At 37.9% G+C, this 15,510-nt stretch overlaps 1 protein-coding gene across 1 annotated transcript in view; it reads right to left on the bottom strand.

The window, feature by feature from the left end:
* LOC107678511 (thyroid adenoma-associated protein homolog) overlaps positions 1-15,510 on the bottom strand; it is a 56,040-nt gene that overhangs the window by 33,234 nt on the left and 7,296 nt on the right. The window contains exons 7-12 of the mRNA XM_016473785.1: positions 15,348-15,496; positions 15,067-15,222; positions 14,880-14,975; positions 8,628-8,784; positions 8,234-8,328; positions 7,771-7,842 (exon numbers count right to left, since the gene is read on the bottom strand). Coding sequence (XP_016329271.1) covers positions 7,771-7,842; positions 8,234-8,328; positions 8,628-8,784; positions 14,880-14,975; positions 15,067-15,222; positions 15,348-15,496 — 725 coding nt within the window. The remainder of the gene's footprint in view (positions 1-7,770; positions 7,843-8,233; positions 8,329-8,627; positions 8,785-14,879; positions 14,976-15,066; positions 15,223-15,347; positions 15,497-15,510) is intronic.

Raw genomic sequence — 15,510 nt, 5'->3', positions numbered from 1 at the left:
AAAGTACTTCCCCACACCTTCCACCTGACAGACAGACAGACGGAGATTAACACACTGCCTCAGTTCAATCTTTTGAACCCATAAGTATATGTTGAACCAGACACACAGCAATAATTTCGAAGTGTTCAATATTTTTACTTTTTTTTCAGCATATACATACATTTGCAGCATTTATATGAATTTTTTCAATGTCATTTCATTGTAAATTTTAAAAATCCTTTATTCACTCACCCCACTTTTTAAACCTGTATGACATGCTTCTGTGGAACACAAAAGAAGATATTTTGAAAAATAATAATAATAATGTTTTTTTTGGACTTGGATGGTATGAACAGCTGAAACATTCTTCAAAATATCTCCTTTTACGCACCACAGAACATCAAATGGCATGAGGGTGAGCAAATGACTGAATTTTGGGTTCAGAACCTGAATTTTAAAAGCACCCTCGATATACTTCTGAATGGCACACATTCCTGTTCACGAATGTGCCTAGAAAAACAGATATATGTATTATATCTATAAAAAAGCTCCTCTCACAGGCGGGCAGTGGTTAAGGTCCACATGGCAGCAGAGCATCTATTTACATCGTACTCCAAACTGGTACCACCAAACTTTACTTACGCTCCACGTGCGCGGAGAAATTTCACAACATGGCCAGCTAATTACACGTCAGGGTCAGTGACCTAAATAGAGGCTTTTCCTGCATGTCTAGCACTAAGAGGGTTAAACACAAGTCTAATACTGTTTGCTGGTTGTTTTGATTCAATTAGCTTAAACTTGCACTGAATTAGGAAATTCAGAATTAGAAAAAATATATACAAACAAATAACACAGATGGCCATTTATTAGCTACGAAAAACTGGATGCAGAGTGCAACAAAATAGCAGGTTGAAAATTATTCTGACTTAAACAAATCAGTAATTCTGGTTGGTCACAACTTACATGTCTGTTCTGGCCACACCAGGCATAAAAAAAAAAAAGATTTAGATTTTTCATAAATTATAAATGCTATTGGTCACTCTTTAAGTCTTTCTGTTGGTTTTACAAATATTTCACCAGTGAAAAAATTATAAAAAGTGCTTGTGTCTGAACTTCATAACGCCACTGGATTCTCAAACTGTCACCAAAATCTCCACCGATCTTGAACGAAGCACCGCTCACAAAGTTTGGAGATGATCTCTGCTTGTTTGCGATGCAAGGGTAAATAAAGAACTGTTTTTTTGAATAAGCACAGGGTTTACACTCTATAAAGGCTAATGTTTTATGTATTTGAAGAATGGAGAAGAGTATCTTAGTCTAAAATTCGCTGGGTAATGCTAGTGAAAAGCAATACTATCTTAAAGTGATAGTACACCCAAAAATGCTGTTGTAAATAATGTTCAGTTTCTTGCACAGACTGATCGTTCAGGAGCCACGGGTATTAATTTTGTGCTGCCTGTATATGCTTTTTTTTGGCTCTCAAGTGCCATTGACTTGCATTTTATGAATCACCAAGGTCCACAGTTTCAGCTAAAAATCTTCTTTACTGTTCTACTCAAGAAAAAAAAAAAAAGTCACCTACATCTTTGCTACATCTAGCAAATTTCAATTTTTGGTGAATTATCCCTTTAAATAGCCTTTGCACAGCAGTTCGTTTTTCATAACATGAGATTTTGGTCAAATGTATTAAACACCAGGGAAAACGGAGTGCCCACATAGCTACAATAAACTTCATAACCTGTAAGTTAATGAAAACATAATGTGATGCACTTATTGCCTCAAATGCAGCCATTCTAATGATGGACAAAACGCGCATTTCCGACATTCGCTGGTCAAAAACCTCCTAACTCCATTTATGCTTGCTTGTGGCAAAATGTTATTGACACATGCAAGTGTCTAACAATATGTAAAGCCACAACTCCAACTTTGATGACAGTGTTTAATTATTTAAAACCTATGGGGTTTTTCTCATTTCCTAAAAAGCAGCGGGTTTGGACAAACACAGCGACGACATGCAGCTCATGGTTATAATATGGCAACGCTTCTTTTTAAGAGCATGTTTGTGTACAAGTTTGGTAGGCTACTCTGTTGGGTCACCAATTCATGTCTCACATAAACTCTGGATCATACAGCAAAACCAAATGAGAACCATGGACCTAAACCACAAGTCAAGTGACAAGTGTATCTTGACAAACATATGCAGTTAAAAAATTTTTTTTATTAACAAAGATTATATGAAGGATAAAGGTGCATTAGCAAAAGCTTGGTGGCAAAAAAGTTCTACCATCTAATGTTAATTGTGTAGTGATGTATAGAGCTCACACGAAAGTCACTTTCAAACCAGTGTTATTGATATATTAACATAATATTTAATGATATTTAGAATTAGCTTTTATTTTTATATTCAGTTGTCATTTGAATATTAGTTTCTGCATTTTTGTTATGTGATTGTCATTTTTATTCGTTTTTTATTTATTTTTAATTAAGGAGTTAAGCTTACCGGTAAAGCCCCGTTCACACCAAGAACGATAACTATAAAGATAACTATAAAGATAACGATATTAGCATCCACACCAGTGAACGATATCGTCTGTTTATTCTAAGCTCACGCACGACTGCCGCTTTAAATTCTTGAGCTGGTTACAGCAGGATGGATTCTGATTGGCTGTCAATTTTTTATCGTTTATCAGCTGGAGAAAAATCGTTTTGAAAGTGATTCCAACGATATCGTTTTTCTGTGCCTTTATCGTTATAGTTGTGGTGTGGACTCTGCAATTCTTTAATATTAAGAACGATTTTTAGAACTATATCTTTATCGTTATCTTTATAGCTATTGTGCTTGGTGTGAACGGGCCTTAACACTTTACAATAAGGTTCATTAGTTAACATGAACAATACTTCTACAGCATTTATTAATCTTAGGTAATGTTAATTTCAACATTTACTAATGCATTATTAAAATCGAAAGTGCTTGTTAACATTATGCACTGTGAATTAACATGAACTAACAGTGAACAACTATATTTTCATTAACTTTAACAAAGATTAATAACTACTGTAATAAATGTATTGTTCATTGTTCATGTCAGTTAATACATTGGAACTTTATTTTACCAGTTTACCTTAAAAAAAAAAAGAAAATGTTGCCTTGGCAACTAACTGACTAACTTGTACATTTTTCATTCAATTTTTTTTATTTTATTTTACTTTAGCATTTTATTTTAAAATAGTTTTTAATAATTTAAGTTTCAATAAACGATAACACTGTTTCAAACCAAGCAGCTTTCTGTTGGTCAACACGGTGCACCTGTTGTGAAATATGAACAGCGGGGGGGAAATCTTTGTCACTTTCATGTGACATTTCCAATCATGTGGATTCCTATTGAAATCCCTGGATTTTGCCCATGAACATTTGCAAAACAATGGTAAAAGTATTCATTTACAATCACTATCAGCTCTCAAAACAGTTCAAGTTAATGCAGCCAACTTGTAAACAGAGTGAGGTGCTTCAACAGTACTTAAAGTTTAGGAGCGCCCTGGATTATCCAAATTACTCACAAGTCTCTCAACTCAGTCCAAAGGGGACGGAGAGACCCCCAGCTTAACCAAAGCCATGCGCAAGCCAGACAGACCCAACTTTCTTAGCTCCAGATTAGCCCGTCTATCCAAACCAAACATGCAAGGAGATCTTGAGACAAATGAGTACGACCTTCATTTCACGCCAACGTTCTTTCTTTCTCAAAGGCGACCTACGCAATAAAAGCTGGCAGATTTGATTGTAAAGAGCTTTTGATATTCAAATGACCAGAGTATGACTTCTCTGGGTACCACAATGATGGCGAAAACCCCCAGGATCCCCTACTGAAAGCAGTTTACTCTTAATCCAAGGAATTCTCCACCATCGAGATGTTACTAACTGTTTGCAGTTGCCATGGCGCCTCCGCAGTCCGGAAACATGCGCCACGTTTCCACAGCGACGGAGGACATAACAGGATGCAGGACACACACGTTTGGGAAACAGAACAATCACTGTCATAAACACACGCTCGGCCCGAACACTCCGAAGAAATGCGGTCTGGAAAAAGATAAACACAAACCGCAAACACAAGCCATGTGGACCCCGGCAGCATCCTTAAATCATCCTTTATATAACAGGCGAATATGCCATGGTAACCACACCAGTGACATCACTGAATAACTGCACTCCATCTGTTAAAGCGCTGAGGTCATTCCGCAGGACAGAGGAGTGAAAGTAACAATTGCACTGACACATAAATGTGTTCGCTGAGGCCGCTGGCTGACCAACTCCAATTCGGAAACCTTCGCACAGATATCAAGTAACAGTTCTAATGACTTACTTCATTTTTCTGTACGTGCAAAAGATGTTGCAAGGTCTGCTCACTCCCTCGCTAATTTCTGGATTTGGAAACTACAGCGATCTATCACGGAAAACAAAGTGGGAACATTTGATCAAGCTGTCTGGTTTTGGCGAAGTTATGCTCTTAGCTTAAGACATCAAAAACTAATTTAAGATTTTAAACCTTCTGCCCCTTAAACTGCTATGTAAAATCTGCTCTGCACAGGATGTGCTACAAAAGAAACTCTGAAATCATATTGGGTCAGATGCCGTAAAATTAAGCAGTCCATACAATGTGTGCAATATATTCTTCTCAAGTCATACATTAGTTTTGAGTGAGAAACCGATTGAAATTTAACCTGCTATTCACTAAAAATCTCAGCCTCTGCTGTACCTGTCAAATCTTATTTGTACTTTTGCATTTTCACTTCATCAGTTAGAAGATCTTAAGATTTTACACATAATGGCTTACATTTTGGTCTAATCCTCACACAAAATGAAGCTGCATGGCTTCAGATTATATAGTGAAATTAAAAATAAAAAAATAATATATGCATTTTTGTTAACTGAAAGTACATTAAATATATTTTAATGACTCCAAAACTACCTAAAATAAAATAAACATGTCCACAAAATAATTTACATATTTGATACACGGTATACTTAAAAACTTACAACCATTAAACATGAAAGTGCTACATTTTTTAAACAAATTTTAATGATACCAGTTGACTAATTAATTGTGGCAGCTCTAAAATAATAAAACTAAAAGTATAAAAAAAAAACGATAGAATACAAAAACATTTTAAAAATAAATAAAAGAAAAAACTAAAAGAAAATAGAAAAAAAAAATCTAAATTAAAAAACTATTTTAACTATAAAATATAGTAACTATTTATTTTATTTTCCACAGAAAAAAAAAAAAGCAGTCATATTGGTTTGTAACAACTCAAGTTTGAATAAATGATGATTTTTGGGTGACTTCCTTTTTGGGCAGTAGGTTTCAGGACAAGAGAGGGAATTTTCACTTTACAGCAGTGCTGGGCGGTATGACCAAAAATGTATATCACGGTATTTTTTCTGCTGCTAAAAGGGTCTGAAAGTTGCTAAATTTAGTGCTAAAGTCGCGCTCGTGTGTGTGTGTGTGTGTGTGTGTGTGAGAGACGCAGGAGCTGATGGCAGGGGGCGGTGGATATTTGTGGATATTGTGGATGAGTTCTTCTGTGTCATCACGTTCTATTAGTTCTACAGCTTCAGTTTTGGAACTTTCATGCTTAGTAACACATACAGCTGTTCCCTCACCACTGCAAATGAACTCTTCATATGTATAACACTATTTTTGATTACATACACCGGTATTGCGGTATTTGAAAAATTCATATCATAACAAAAATAAACACCGGTATTTGGTATGAACCGGTATATTGCCCAGCACTACTTTACACCTCAAGCTAATTGTTGCTTGTTCAATGTAGAGTGAACGTACACAGATACTGTTACAAACACATGCTCACATTGTACTCTAAGTGCTTGTGGCTTTAAGTCACCCAAGAGGTTTTGAACATATACCAGGATGTAGGAAACTTTCATGTTTATGTATGGTATTGGCATACAGGACCGAGATGCTGCCAGAACAACCACTGCCAGAGTCTCGGGTATAAAAAGCTGTTGAATGAGTTCTGTGTGAAGTGGTTCAGCTCTTCAGGGAAAAAGGAAGCCATTTGAAAAGAATGCAGGATAGGAAAGGTAGTCGGACCGTTAAACAGCAGGCCGGTCTGAAATGAAAGCGCTATGCTAAGAGGGCACATGCTAATTGAAGACGGGCACAGCAGGAGACTACATATACATTCACTTGGTTTAAACTACTGCCGACGGAAAATAACTGCCCTGCTAAGCGCAGGCAGCTGGTGCGGTTCATGCTGGAGGCACACTTCTGATGCAAAGACTCTCCTGAACCATATGGAGCAAAATCATGCTTCCTTCTAACACGCCTCACTTTAGCCAAATACAAAGGCAGCATCTTATGCATCCTTCACGAATAAGTAAATCCCAGAATCCATTGCGACAAATGAAAATGTGTGCATGTGTGTATATATTCCTTATTTCCTTCCAAATATACGTATATTAATAAATAGTGATTGACATGTTTTTTTTTTATAACCAGTCTGCCCATTCTCCTCTGAAATCAACAAGGCATTTTCGTCCACACAACTGCCGCTCACTGGATATTTTCTCTTTTTCGGACCATTCTCTGTAAACCCTAGACATGGTTGTGCGTGAAAATCCCAGTAGATCAGCAGTTTTTGAAATACTCAAACCAGCCCATCTGGCACCAACAACCATTCCACGTTCAAATTCACTTAAATCCCCTTTCTTCCCCATTCTGATGCTCGGTTTGAACTTCAGCAAGTCGTCTTCACCATATCTAGATGCCTAAATGCATGAAGTTGCTGCCATGTGATTGGCTGATTAGCAATTTGTGTTACCAAGCAATTGAACAGGTGTACCTAATAAAGTGGCCAGTGAGTGTAGAGTGTAGGAATAAGGAAAAAATATATACGCGCGCGTGCGCGCAGACACACACACACACACACACACAATAAATAAATAAACACGTGTGTGTGTGTGTGTGTGTGTGTGTGTGTGCGCGTATATATTTTTTCCTTATTCCTTATAAATAAATAAAAAAGGGATAGTTCACACAAAAATCACCCTCACATTGTTCCAAACCTGTACGAGTTTCTTTCTTTTGTTGAACACAAAAGGACATATTTTAAAAAATGGTGGTAACCAAACTGTTGACTTTGTCAACTTTTTGCTTACCAACATTCTTCAAAATATGTCCTTTTGTATTCAACAGAAGAATTAAACTCTTAAAGGTTTGAAACAAGTAGAATTTTCATTTTTGGGTGAATGATCACTTAAAAATTATTATTATTATTATTATTTCCTTACTTTTACATTTACATACATACATTTTCAATAGGGTGCTAACTTAGAAGGAAGCGTACTCCCTAGGGTTTAGAACAGTCTTTGTGTCTGTACTGGAAATACGTCTGACATTTTCTGTTCAATGGCCGCCAGGCTCAGTTTTATGGCAAATGAAGTTGTATTCACCGTGATGATCACATTTCCTGACGCCTCTTCAGGGGCTGTTCTCTAGACCATATTTAAGTCTGTATTAGCAATTACCATGATGTCTCATCTCTTGGCCCTGAGCTCAAAAAGATCAGCTTACTGGAAAAAGTCTCCACTCAACCTTATGAGGTACAGTTCTCCATTATATCTCACTCGCTTATGTAACTGAGATCTTGGCTTCAGGGAGGCTCGGTGGCTTCCATCATAAGGGTCTCTTTGAGATGAGTGCGTGTATGCGCGTCAGACAATGAATGCCAGCTCAGGTGACACCTGTGGAGTGTGTGTCTGTGTCTGACCTGGTCCTCTGTGACGACTCCTCTGCCGTCAGGGTGCGTGAGAGGACAGCGCAGTGGCATGCTCTGACACAGATGACCCAGCAACATGGACACACAACATTAGTATTGTAATTTGCACTGTAAAATAAAAATGATTATTCCATGTTCTGTTGGAATTCTTGATTCTGATTGGCTGGCAGGTATGCATTAAAACCGTTTAACGCACAGGTAGTTCCAAGTCAACGTTCTATATTAATGCACTGCTTTAACTGACACACACACATCACTCGCAGAGAGAGAGATCAGAGATCCCGCTGCGCAAACAGAAACGTTCAGGAGTAGGCCAACATAAACTAGCTGTCAACGCTGCCCCATGACTTTTATTAATAAAATGATGTAGATACTGGATCACTGCATTATATTCCTCAGCAACGAGGAGGTCAGGGTGCGTGAGAGGACAGCACAGCGGCATGCTCTGACACAGATGACCCAGCAACATGGACACCTCTTTCATGGTCCTCCAGCAACACACCAGCACCATCTGAGCGGTGACTCGATAGGCCTCTCCATCACCACCACCTAGACAACAAACACACACTCCCAAATAATCACTCGGAAAACACTGATTAAATGTCGGCCTCTCATGGACAGAACATGTATTACAGCAACACCAGCCCTCGTTTGAAATCAATTCTGGGTCCACTAAAACTATAACGTTTAGAATATGAGCGCAGTTTCTAAAGACATCATACTAAAGGATTTATGATGTGCCTGAATGTGTGAAATCTGAGTCCAAAATGAGTTTGTTTTGAGACAGATACTATGGTAAAGGGCAATGGGGTGGAACTGTATCTAGTGATGGGTAATTGTGTTTGTACCGCTGTTACAGGATTGTGGTTTATGAACTGTGTTCTTCTTTCTGCTTGCTGTCACGGCCGCTCTCACTGGGGTCCAGCTCTCTGGCACTAGTGAAAAAGTCATTTGTGTCACGAGGTTGAATCTCCTGCAGGATTTTCTGGAGGCCAGCAGAGGTCTCTGTGAAGAGAAGAAAAACATGCATTGTAATTACAAGCATGCAACTGACAAATGTAAGGCGGGACAACATATTGATTACCATTTGTATAATTCGTTTAATTAACGTGCATGTGGGAACACACGTGTGTTCACTTTATTTTCACATTCGTAAAAATTGTGGACCGAAGATTACAGCATTTCACCAATACTGCACCAAAATAAAAGCTTGAGGATTGCAAACATTAAAATCTTGTAGCTTTAAATGTTTGAAAGTGAAAAATTTAAGACACAACATTAGTATTGTAATTTGCACTGTAAAATAAAAATGATTATTCCATGTTCTGTTGGAATTCTTGATTCTGATTGGCTGGCAGGTATGCATTAAAACCGTTTAACGCACAGGTAGTTCCAAGTCAACGTTCTATATTAATGCACTGCTTTAACTGACACACACACATCACTCGCAGAGAGAGAGATCAGAGATCCCGCTGCGCAAACAGAAACGTTCAGGAGTAGGCCAACATAAACTAGCTGTCAACGCTGCCCCATGACTTTTATTAATAAAATGATGTAGATACTGGATCACTGCATTATATTCCTCAGCAACGAGGAGGTAAAAACACTGGGTACTGTTTAAGTCACTAATCTTAAAACTTAATTGTTTGTAGAGAGAGAGAGACACACAGACACAGGTAATTCACACACACAACTGTCATCTTTCTCTCTTTCTCTCACTCGAACAAACGATCGATAATTAATTTAAATAAATGTTATAATCATTCATTCAAATAAATGTGATCTAACTGCACTATTTCATCTCTGTGTCTGATTTGAAGCGGGCAGAATGTTAGAGCTAACGAGCCGTAACTGACCGTCATTTTTACCCATTCGGTCAAATATTGCGCTGCAATATTTTTATATTGCGCGTCGGGTGGTTCTTTGTCTCCACGTCGTGCATTTAAAATCATTTAATACATGGCAAGCCGTTGATTATCCCTTACGTATTCAATATTTGGCACTACAACTATATATTTAAAATACAATATTTCAGTCTTAATTTTTATAATTAGAGTTATTATTATAATTAGTTATTATTTGTATTATCATTATTATTATAAGGTGTTTTGTTAATAATATTAATTATGAATGTGTGGTTAAATTACTGAAATATTAACTTAATCTCAGAGAGGTACTTCAAGTAAACATTTTACATACTGTATAAAGAAACAAAAATAATACAATTTTAGATTTGAATAATAAAATCTAATTCTCGTCTAATTTGATTATTTTCTCTTTTTACTTTTTACCAAAAAAGACTAACATTATAAAATGGACAGTTCTGCCTCTAAATTCTGATTGAATGATCCATGTTTGAAGTTGTTGTAAAATACTCCTGTGACTTGCACATCATCTGAATTCTATATTAATATGGCAAGTTGTGATATTGCTGGACAACTGAACATAAAACTTGGCATTTTGGTCAACAACACCAACTAAGATGTTCTTCCTCGCCTTAACTTGCTTGGGACACGTCCTGATCTATATTTTCAGTATTACTACATGCTTTTTAACACATCCCTCTCATGTGTACATAATCACAATCTATACAATAATAAAAACAGCGTAGGAATTGGTTGATGCATTTCTACCATCACACATTACATACCATCCATTACCCCGGCAGATGAGAGGCTACCTTGTGTAAATCAAGGGGCCAACAAAAAGTCTACTAGTGCATTGCTGGACATGCTAGCGACTGGTTAGGACAGTGCAAGATGCATTTACCAGACTCCGTATCCATGGGAATGAGGCCCTCAGGGGAAGAGCTCTGAACCACAGGTGACACGACATCAGACATCCTGTAGCACAGGCCTATGAGCTCTGACACAACAGCCCTCCACTCAGACAGCAGTACAAGTGATCTGAACACACAGAAACATATCAACCACACAAAATGAATGCCAAGACCTCTGTAATAGACAATAAAAGGTTGAGTGTGTGTGGATGTACCCATTATTGAGCTGCTGCAGGACTGCAGAGATGCAGTGAGCTCTGCCATACAAAGGACAGGAGGAAGCGGCTTGCAGAAGAGACGACTCGGCCTTCAAAACCTCTTCCTTCAGACACACCATCAGCCACTGCACCACTGAAACATCACAAGCACGCTCTCTAATTTAGATACATACATTATTTAGATACATACATGTATACATTGATCGAATTTAGATTGATGTATAGAGTTAAAACAACCGCAGAAGTCTCACTTGTCATTTCCACTCATGAAAAACACAATGTATATTGGTAATGTATATTTAGTTTGAATCTTTGTTTTCTACAAAACATTATTAAACAAAAGAAATGATTAACTGCATATTAAAAATGAGTAGTAGTAGTCTATCATTTTTAGGAATTCTAAATAAATTATTTAGAATTTAAATAAATAAAATGATATTTTTATTATATAATTTACATATGTGACCCTGGACCACAAAACCAAAAAAAAGTCTTAAAGGGATAGTTCACCCAAAAATGAAAATTTGATGTTTATCTGCTTACCCCCAGGGCATCCAAGATATAGGTGACTTTGTTTCTTCAGTAGAACACAAACTAAGATTTTTAACTCAAACCGTTGCAGTCTGTCAGTCTCATGATGGAAGTGAATGGGAATCACGGCTTTGAGTGTCAAAAAAATAAAAAAACTGAGCACATTTGCGCCTTCTTCAGCCGGCGTGTGATGCATCTTATTCTTCTTCTTGCTTTACGGCAGATCGCAGACTTATAAGTACATTACCGCCACCTATCTCTCAAAATGAACCATTGACACTCCTAATTGAGATTGTAGATAGAGTGTCAATGGTCCATTTGAGAGACATGTAGCGGTAATGCACTTATAAGTCCATCCGCCCGTAAAGCAAGAAGAAGAAGACACGTCACGCACCGGCTGAAGAAGAAGACGCGAACACGCTTAGGATGCGCTCAGGACTATATGCATTTCTAAGAACTTAATTTGGACAACTTTAAAGGCGATTAAAGTATTTAGATTATTTTTGCACCCTCAGATTCTAGATTTTCAAATAGTTGTATTTTGGCCAAATATTGTCCTATCCTAACAAACCGTACATCAATGGAAAGCTTATTTATTCAGCTTTCAGATGATGTATAAATCTCAATTTCTCGAAATGGACCCTTATGACTGGTTTTGTGGTCCAGGATCACATATAATTTTTTAAGTATATTTCTGAAAATTGCAGATTGAAGGGTGAATTCACCAGTCATCATTTACTGATCCTCATGTCTTTCGAAATGCACTTTCATTAATATTCAAAACACAAATGAAGATATTTTTACTGTAATCAGAGAGATTTTGGTCCCTCCACTGAAAGCCCAAGTAAGCAAAACTTCAATAATTCAAAAAGTTCATAAAAAAAAAAAAATCATAGTTCAAATTTTTGGTTACACAGATGTAAGGATAAAAGAAACTCCGATACTTTGATCTCCTGAGAAACAGACCTAATGAACGAGTAAATATAAAGTAAAGAGTTAACTAGAATAATCAAATGTCAGAAGAGTAATAATAATAATAATAATTAGAGACCGACAAACAACCAATTTGCCTTTCAACCTAAATTCGAGGTCATACTAAAATGGAGTCAGATTAGATAATAAAATGGAGTCAGATTTGCGTTAAACCTAAATTGAGTAACTTTGCGCGCTGAAAAGACCGAACACGCAAGAAACCTTCATCCACCACTGGATACCTTCATTGGGCCAAGTGCGTGGACCTTACACAGACTTTCAATGGAGGAAAAAAAAAAAGCCTAAATTAAATCTGTTCATTATATAAAGTGATTGTGTCTCTTCAGAAGACTTTGTAAAATGAATCCTTATGAATCAAGCAGTTTCATCAATGCCTTTATAAACTTTTTAGATCAAAGTTTTGGTTTCATGGACTTTAAATGGAGGGATAGAAATCTGTCAGGAAGGGAAATATCCCTTTAAGAATGGACACTTGGTTTTTGAAGTCTTGAACATGCATTTTAAAGTTCACAATTAAACTACAGAAATTATGGAAATTCTTGAAAATTGACATCCTGCTTAAACCATCTTTCAGATGGCAGCTTGGCTCATAAACCAACACTTTCACCCATCTTGAATGATGGTCATGTAACACTAGTGTACCTGCCAGGGTGTTCTGCTCCAGACCGGAAGCCTCAGATGCCTGGGACTGGATCGATGCTTGTGGCTGGACAGGGATGTGCTGCTTCTGGATACAGCTGAGCAACGCATCCTGCAGACCCGGCTGGTGCAGCAGCAGGTTGAGAAGATGAGCGGCAGTGACGCTGTCGAAGGGTTTGATGCTGGTGCTGAGGTCCAGAGCGACCTGCAGCAAAGACTGCAGCCTCTCCGGCTCCTACACAGAGGAGGACAAGCGATCATATACATTTGAACTTTGCTCAAAACTAGTCAGACTACTCAGACTCTTATTTTCACACTGACCTGGAGTCGCACTGCTGCAGGTGGCAGTTTTTCTAAGAGATTGCAGGCAAGCTGTTTGACTTCAAGAAAGTTGCTTGCAAGACAGTGCAGCACAGCTTGAGCATGAGAAAAGCTCACTGACTCTCCAAGAGCAAAACCAGAACCTGAAAAAAAGACATGAACTGCTTAATTTAAAGATACTAAAGAGCACAAGCTTAATTTCTGTGGTGAAATAATATTTATTTTGCATGACTTATAGTAAAATATTTAGAAATAAATAATATAAAAAAATAATAATTTGAACTTGATAAGTTTGTAAAATACACATATTTCTATTTGACCAATAATTAAAAAAAAATGTCAAATATCAGCTGATAAAATGAGTCTTAGCAATATATCAGTCAACCACTCGGGGAGACATCCTTGTGCAAGGAAAAATATAAGAAAACTCATTATCAGGCTAGATATTTATTTATTTTCTGAAGAAAATGTGAGTGATGCTTGGCTGAACAAAACAAAGAACACCACAGTCGCATGGCTTCAACGTTACCACCATTAAGCTTGCAAAACTAGTAAACAAGTAAACTAGTTAGTAAATGATTTTTCCTGTTTAGCGTGATGATGTTTAATGTCCCCAACTAACTGTAGTCCCATTTAGTTATCAAAACATGAAAAAAAAATCATGAGTGGAAAATTACTGATGGATTCATCCCAACTAACAGAACTCCTGCTGATGGTAAAAACACATTTTTCTTCTGTTATCTCATTGTTTATTGCTTCATGTGCGTCTCCTGTATTTAACACATCACTCAATGTCTGCGTAATCAGAGCACTCTTCTTAGCACTTCTTGTTTAGATTTTTAAATTCACTCCATTACCTATATTTTCCAGGTGACATTTTGGTTTAGTTATGCACCATCTAATCAGCTTCAAATGCAAAAATGCCTATTGAGTAAAATAACTCATGCAAAGATTCAGAACCAGTGAATCTCCTATCTGTGGAGTTTATCTCAGAGTAAACCTGTACCCGCAGTACTTAAAGTGCCCCTATCATGCCATTTCGAATACTGCCTTTCATGCAGCAATGTAGCTGTATGTGAATGTAAACGATCTGCAAAATTTAAGTGAAAAGAGCATAAATAAAGTTATTGTCTCCCAAAAGAAAGAATAGACTCTGAACAGCCTAAACGAGTCCTGTTATTCGAATCCCACTTCCGTAACAGCTAACACATTTGCTTAATGCCTGCCTACGTTTTACGTTCGTTTTACGTTGTCTCTCCTGAAACTCTGCAGTGTATGCGTGGATAGATTATATACAGAAAGCGAGCAAAGAGCGCTCCCTTTATAATCAAGCTGTCATTCATTTGAGCTGCAGTGCGAATGGCTACAATACTCAATGTTGCAAATCACTCTGTAAATAGAAACCTTTGACGGTCTTCAGACCGCAGAGCATGAACACAACTAAGCACAGGACTGTTTGAAAGCAACTGCCTATCAGCAGGTACCGAACTGAGTCGAAGTAGTCTTGGATATTGGACCCGCAGTCCACCCGTGCCTATTGATTCCCCGATCCGCACCAGTTACGGTTCGAGTGCAGGACTCTGGTTTCTCTTACAGCTCACTTAGTATCACAGTACTACCTGGTACATGTTGAGGACTTGCTGGTCTTTGTGGTCGTCATGTTGGTCCAGTCTCTTTTGCAGCAGCTGAGCTCTGTCCTTCACCCTACACAAGAGCTGACAACACAACAAAACAGACACGAGCCAATCAGAACATGCCTCCAATGTCCTCTGGCCAATCAAAGCTTGAGCTGACATCACTTCCTACCTTCTTTAACAGACTGACAGTCTGCTGTCTGACTCCTGGTGACTGACTGTTTAGATTAAAGGGCAGGAAGTAGCAGATTAGCTCTATTTCCTGTCTGGACAGAGTTTCCGTGCTGCGATGGCTCTCACATACCAAACCCAGAGCATCCATTCTCACCTGAATTCACATAAACAGCCTTCATTTCCCTTTGTGTTATCGATATTACCCGGTTTAACATGTCAGACGTTAATTATTAAAGGTTCAGTAAATAATTCAGTTAACATAATGCAGTTCCAGTTTACCTGATCATGTTTGTGCACCAGAGCTTGTCGCTTTAGTGGGAGCGGCACCAGGCCACCCCACAATTCTTCCTCCACAGACTTGAGAACACCCTGAGACCGGGCGGCACGCAGACACGTCATCAGAGCCCCCAACGCACCTCTGCTGCCAGCTGACCCCGAGGAA

Source organism: Sinocyclocheilus anshuiensis, unplaced genomic scaffold, assembly GCF_001515605.1.
Source record: "Sinocyclocheilus anshuiensis isolate Anshui unplaced genomic scaffold, SAMN03320099.WGS_v1.1 scaffold536, whole genome shotgun sequence".
Taxonomy (NCBI): Eukaryota; Metazoa; Chordata; class Actinopteri; order Cypriniformes; family Cyprinidae; genus Sinocyclocheilus; species Sinocyclocheilus anshuiensis.
The sequence above is the reverse complement of the archived record's forward strand: the minus strand, read 5'-3'. Positions and strand labels throughout refer to the sequence as shown.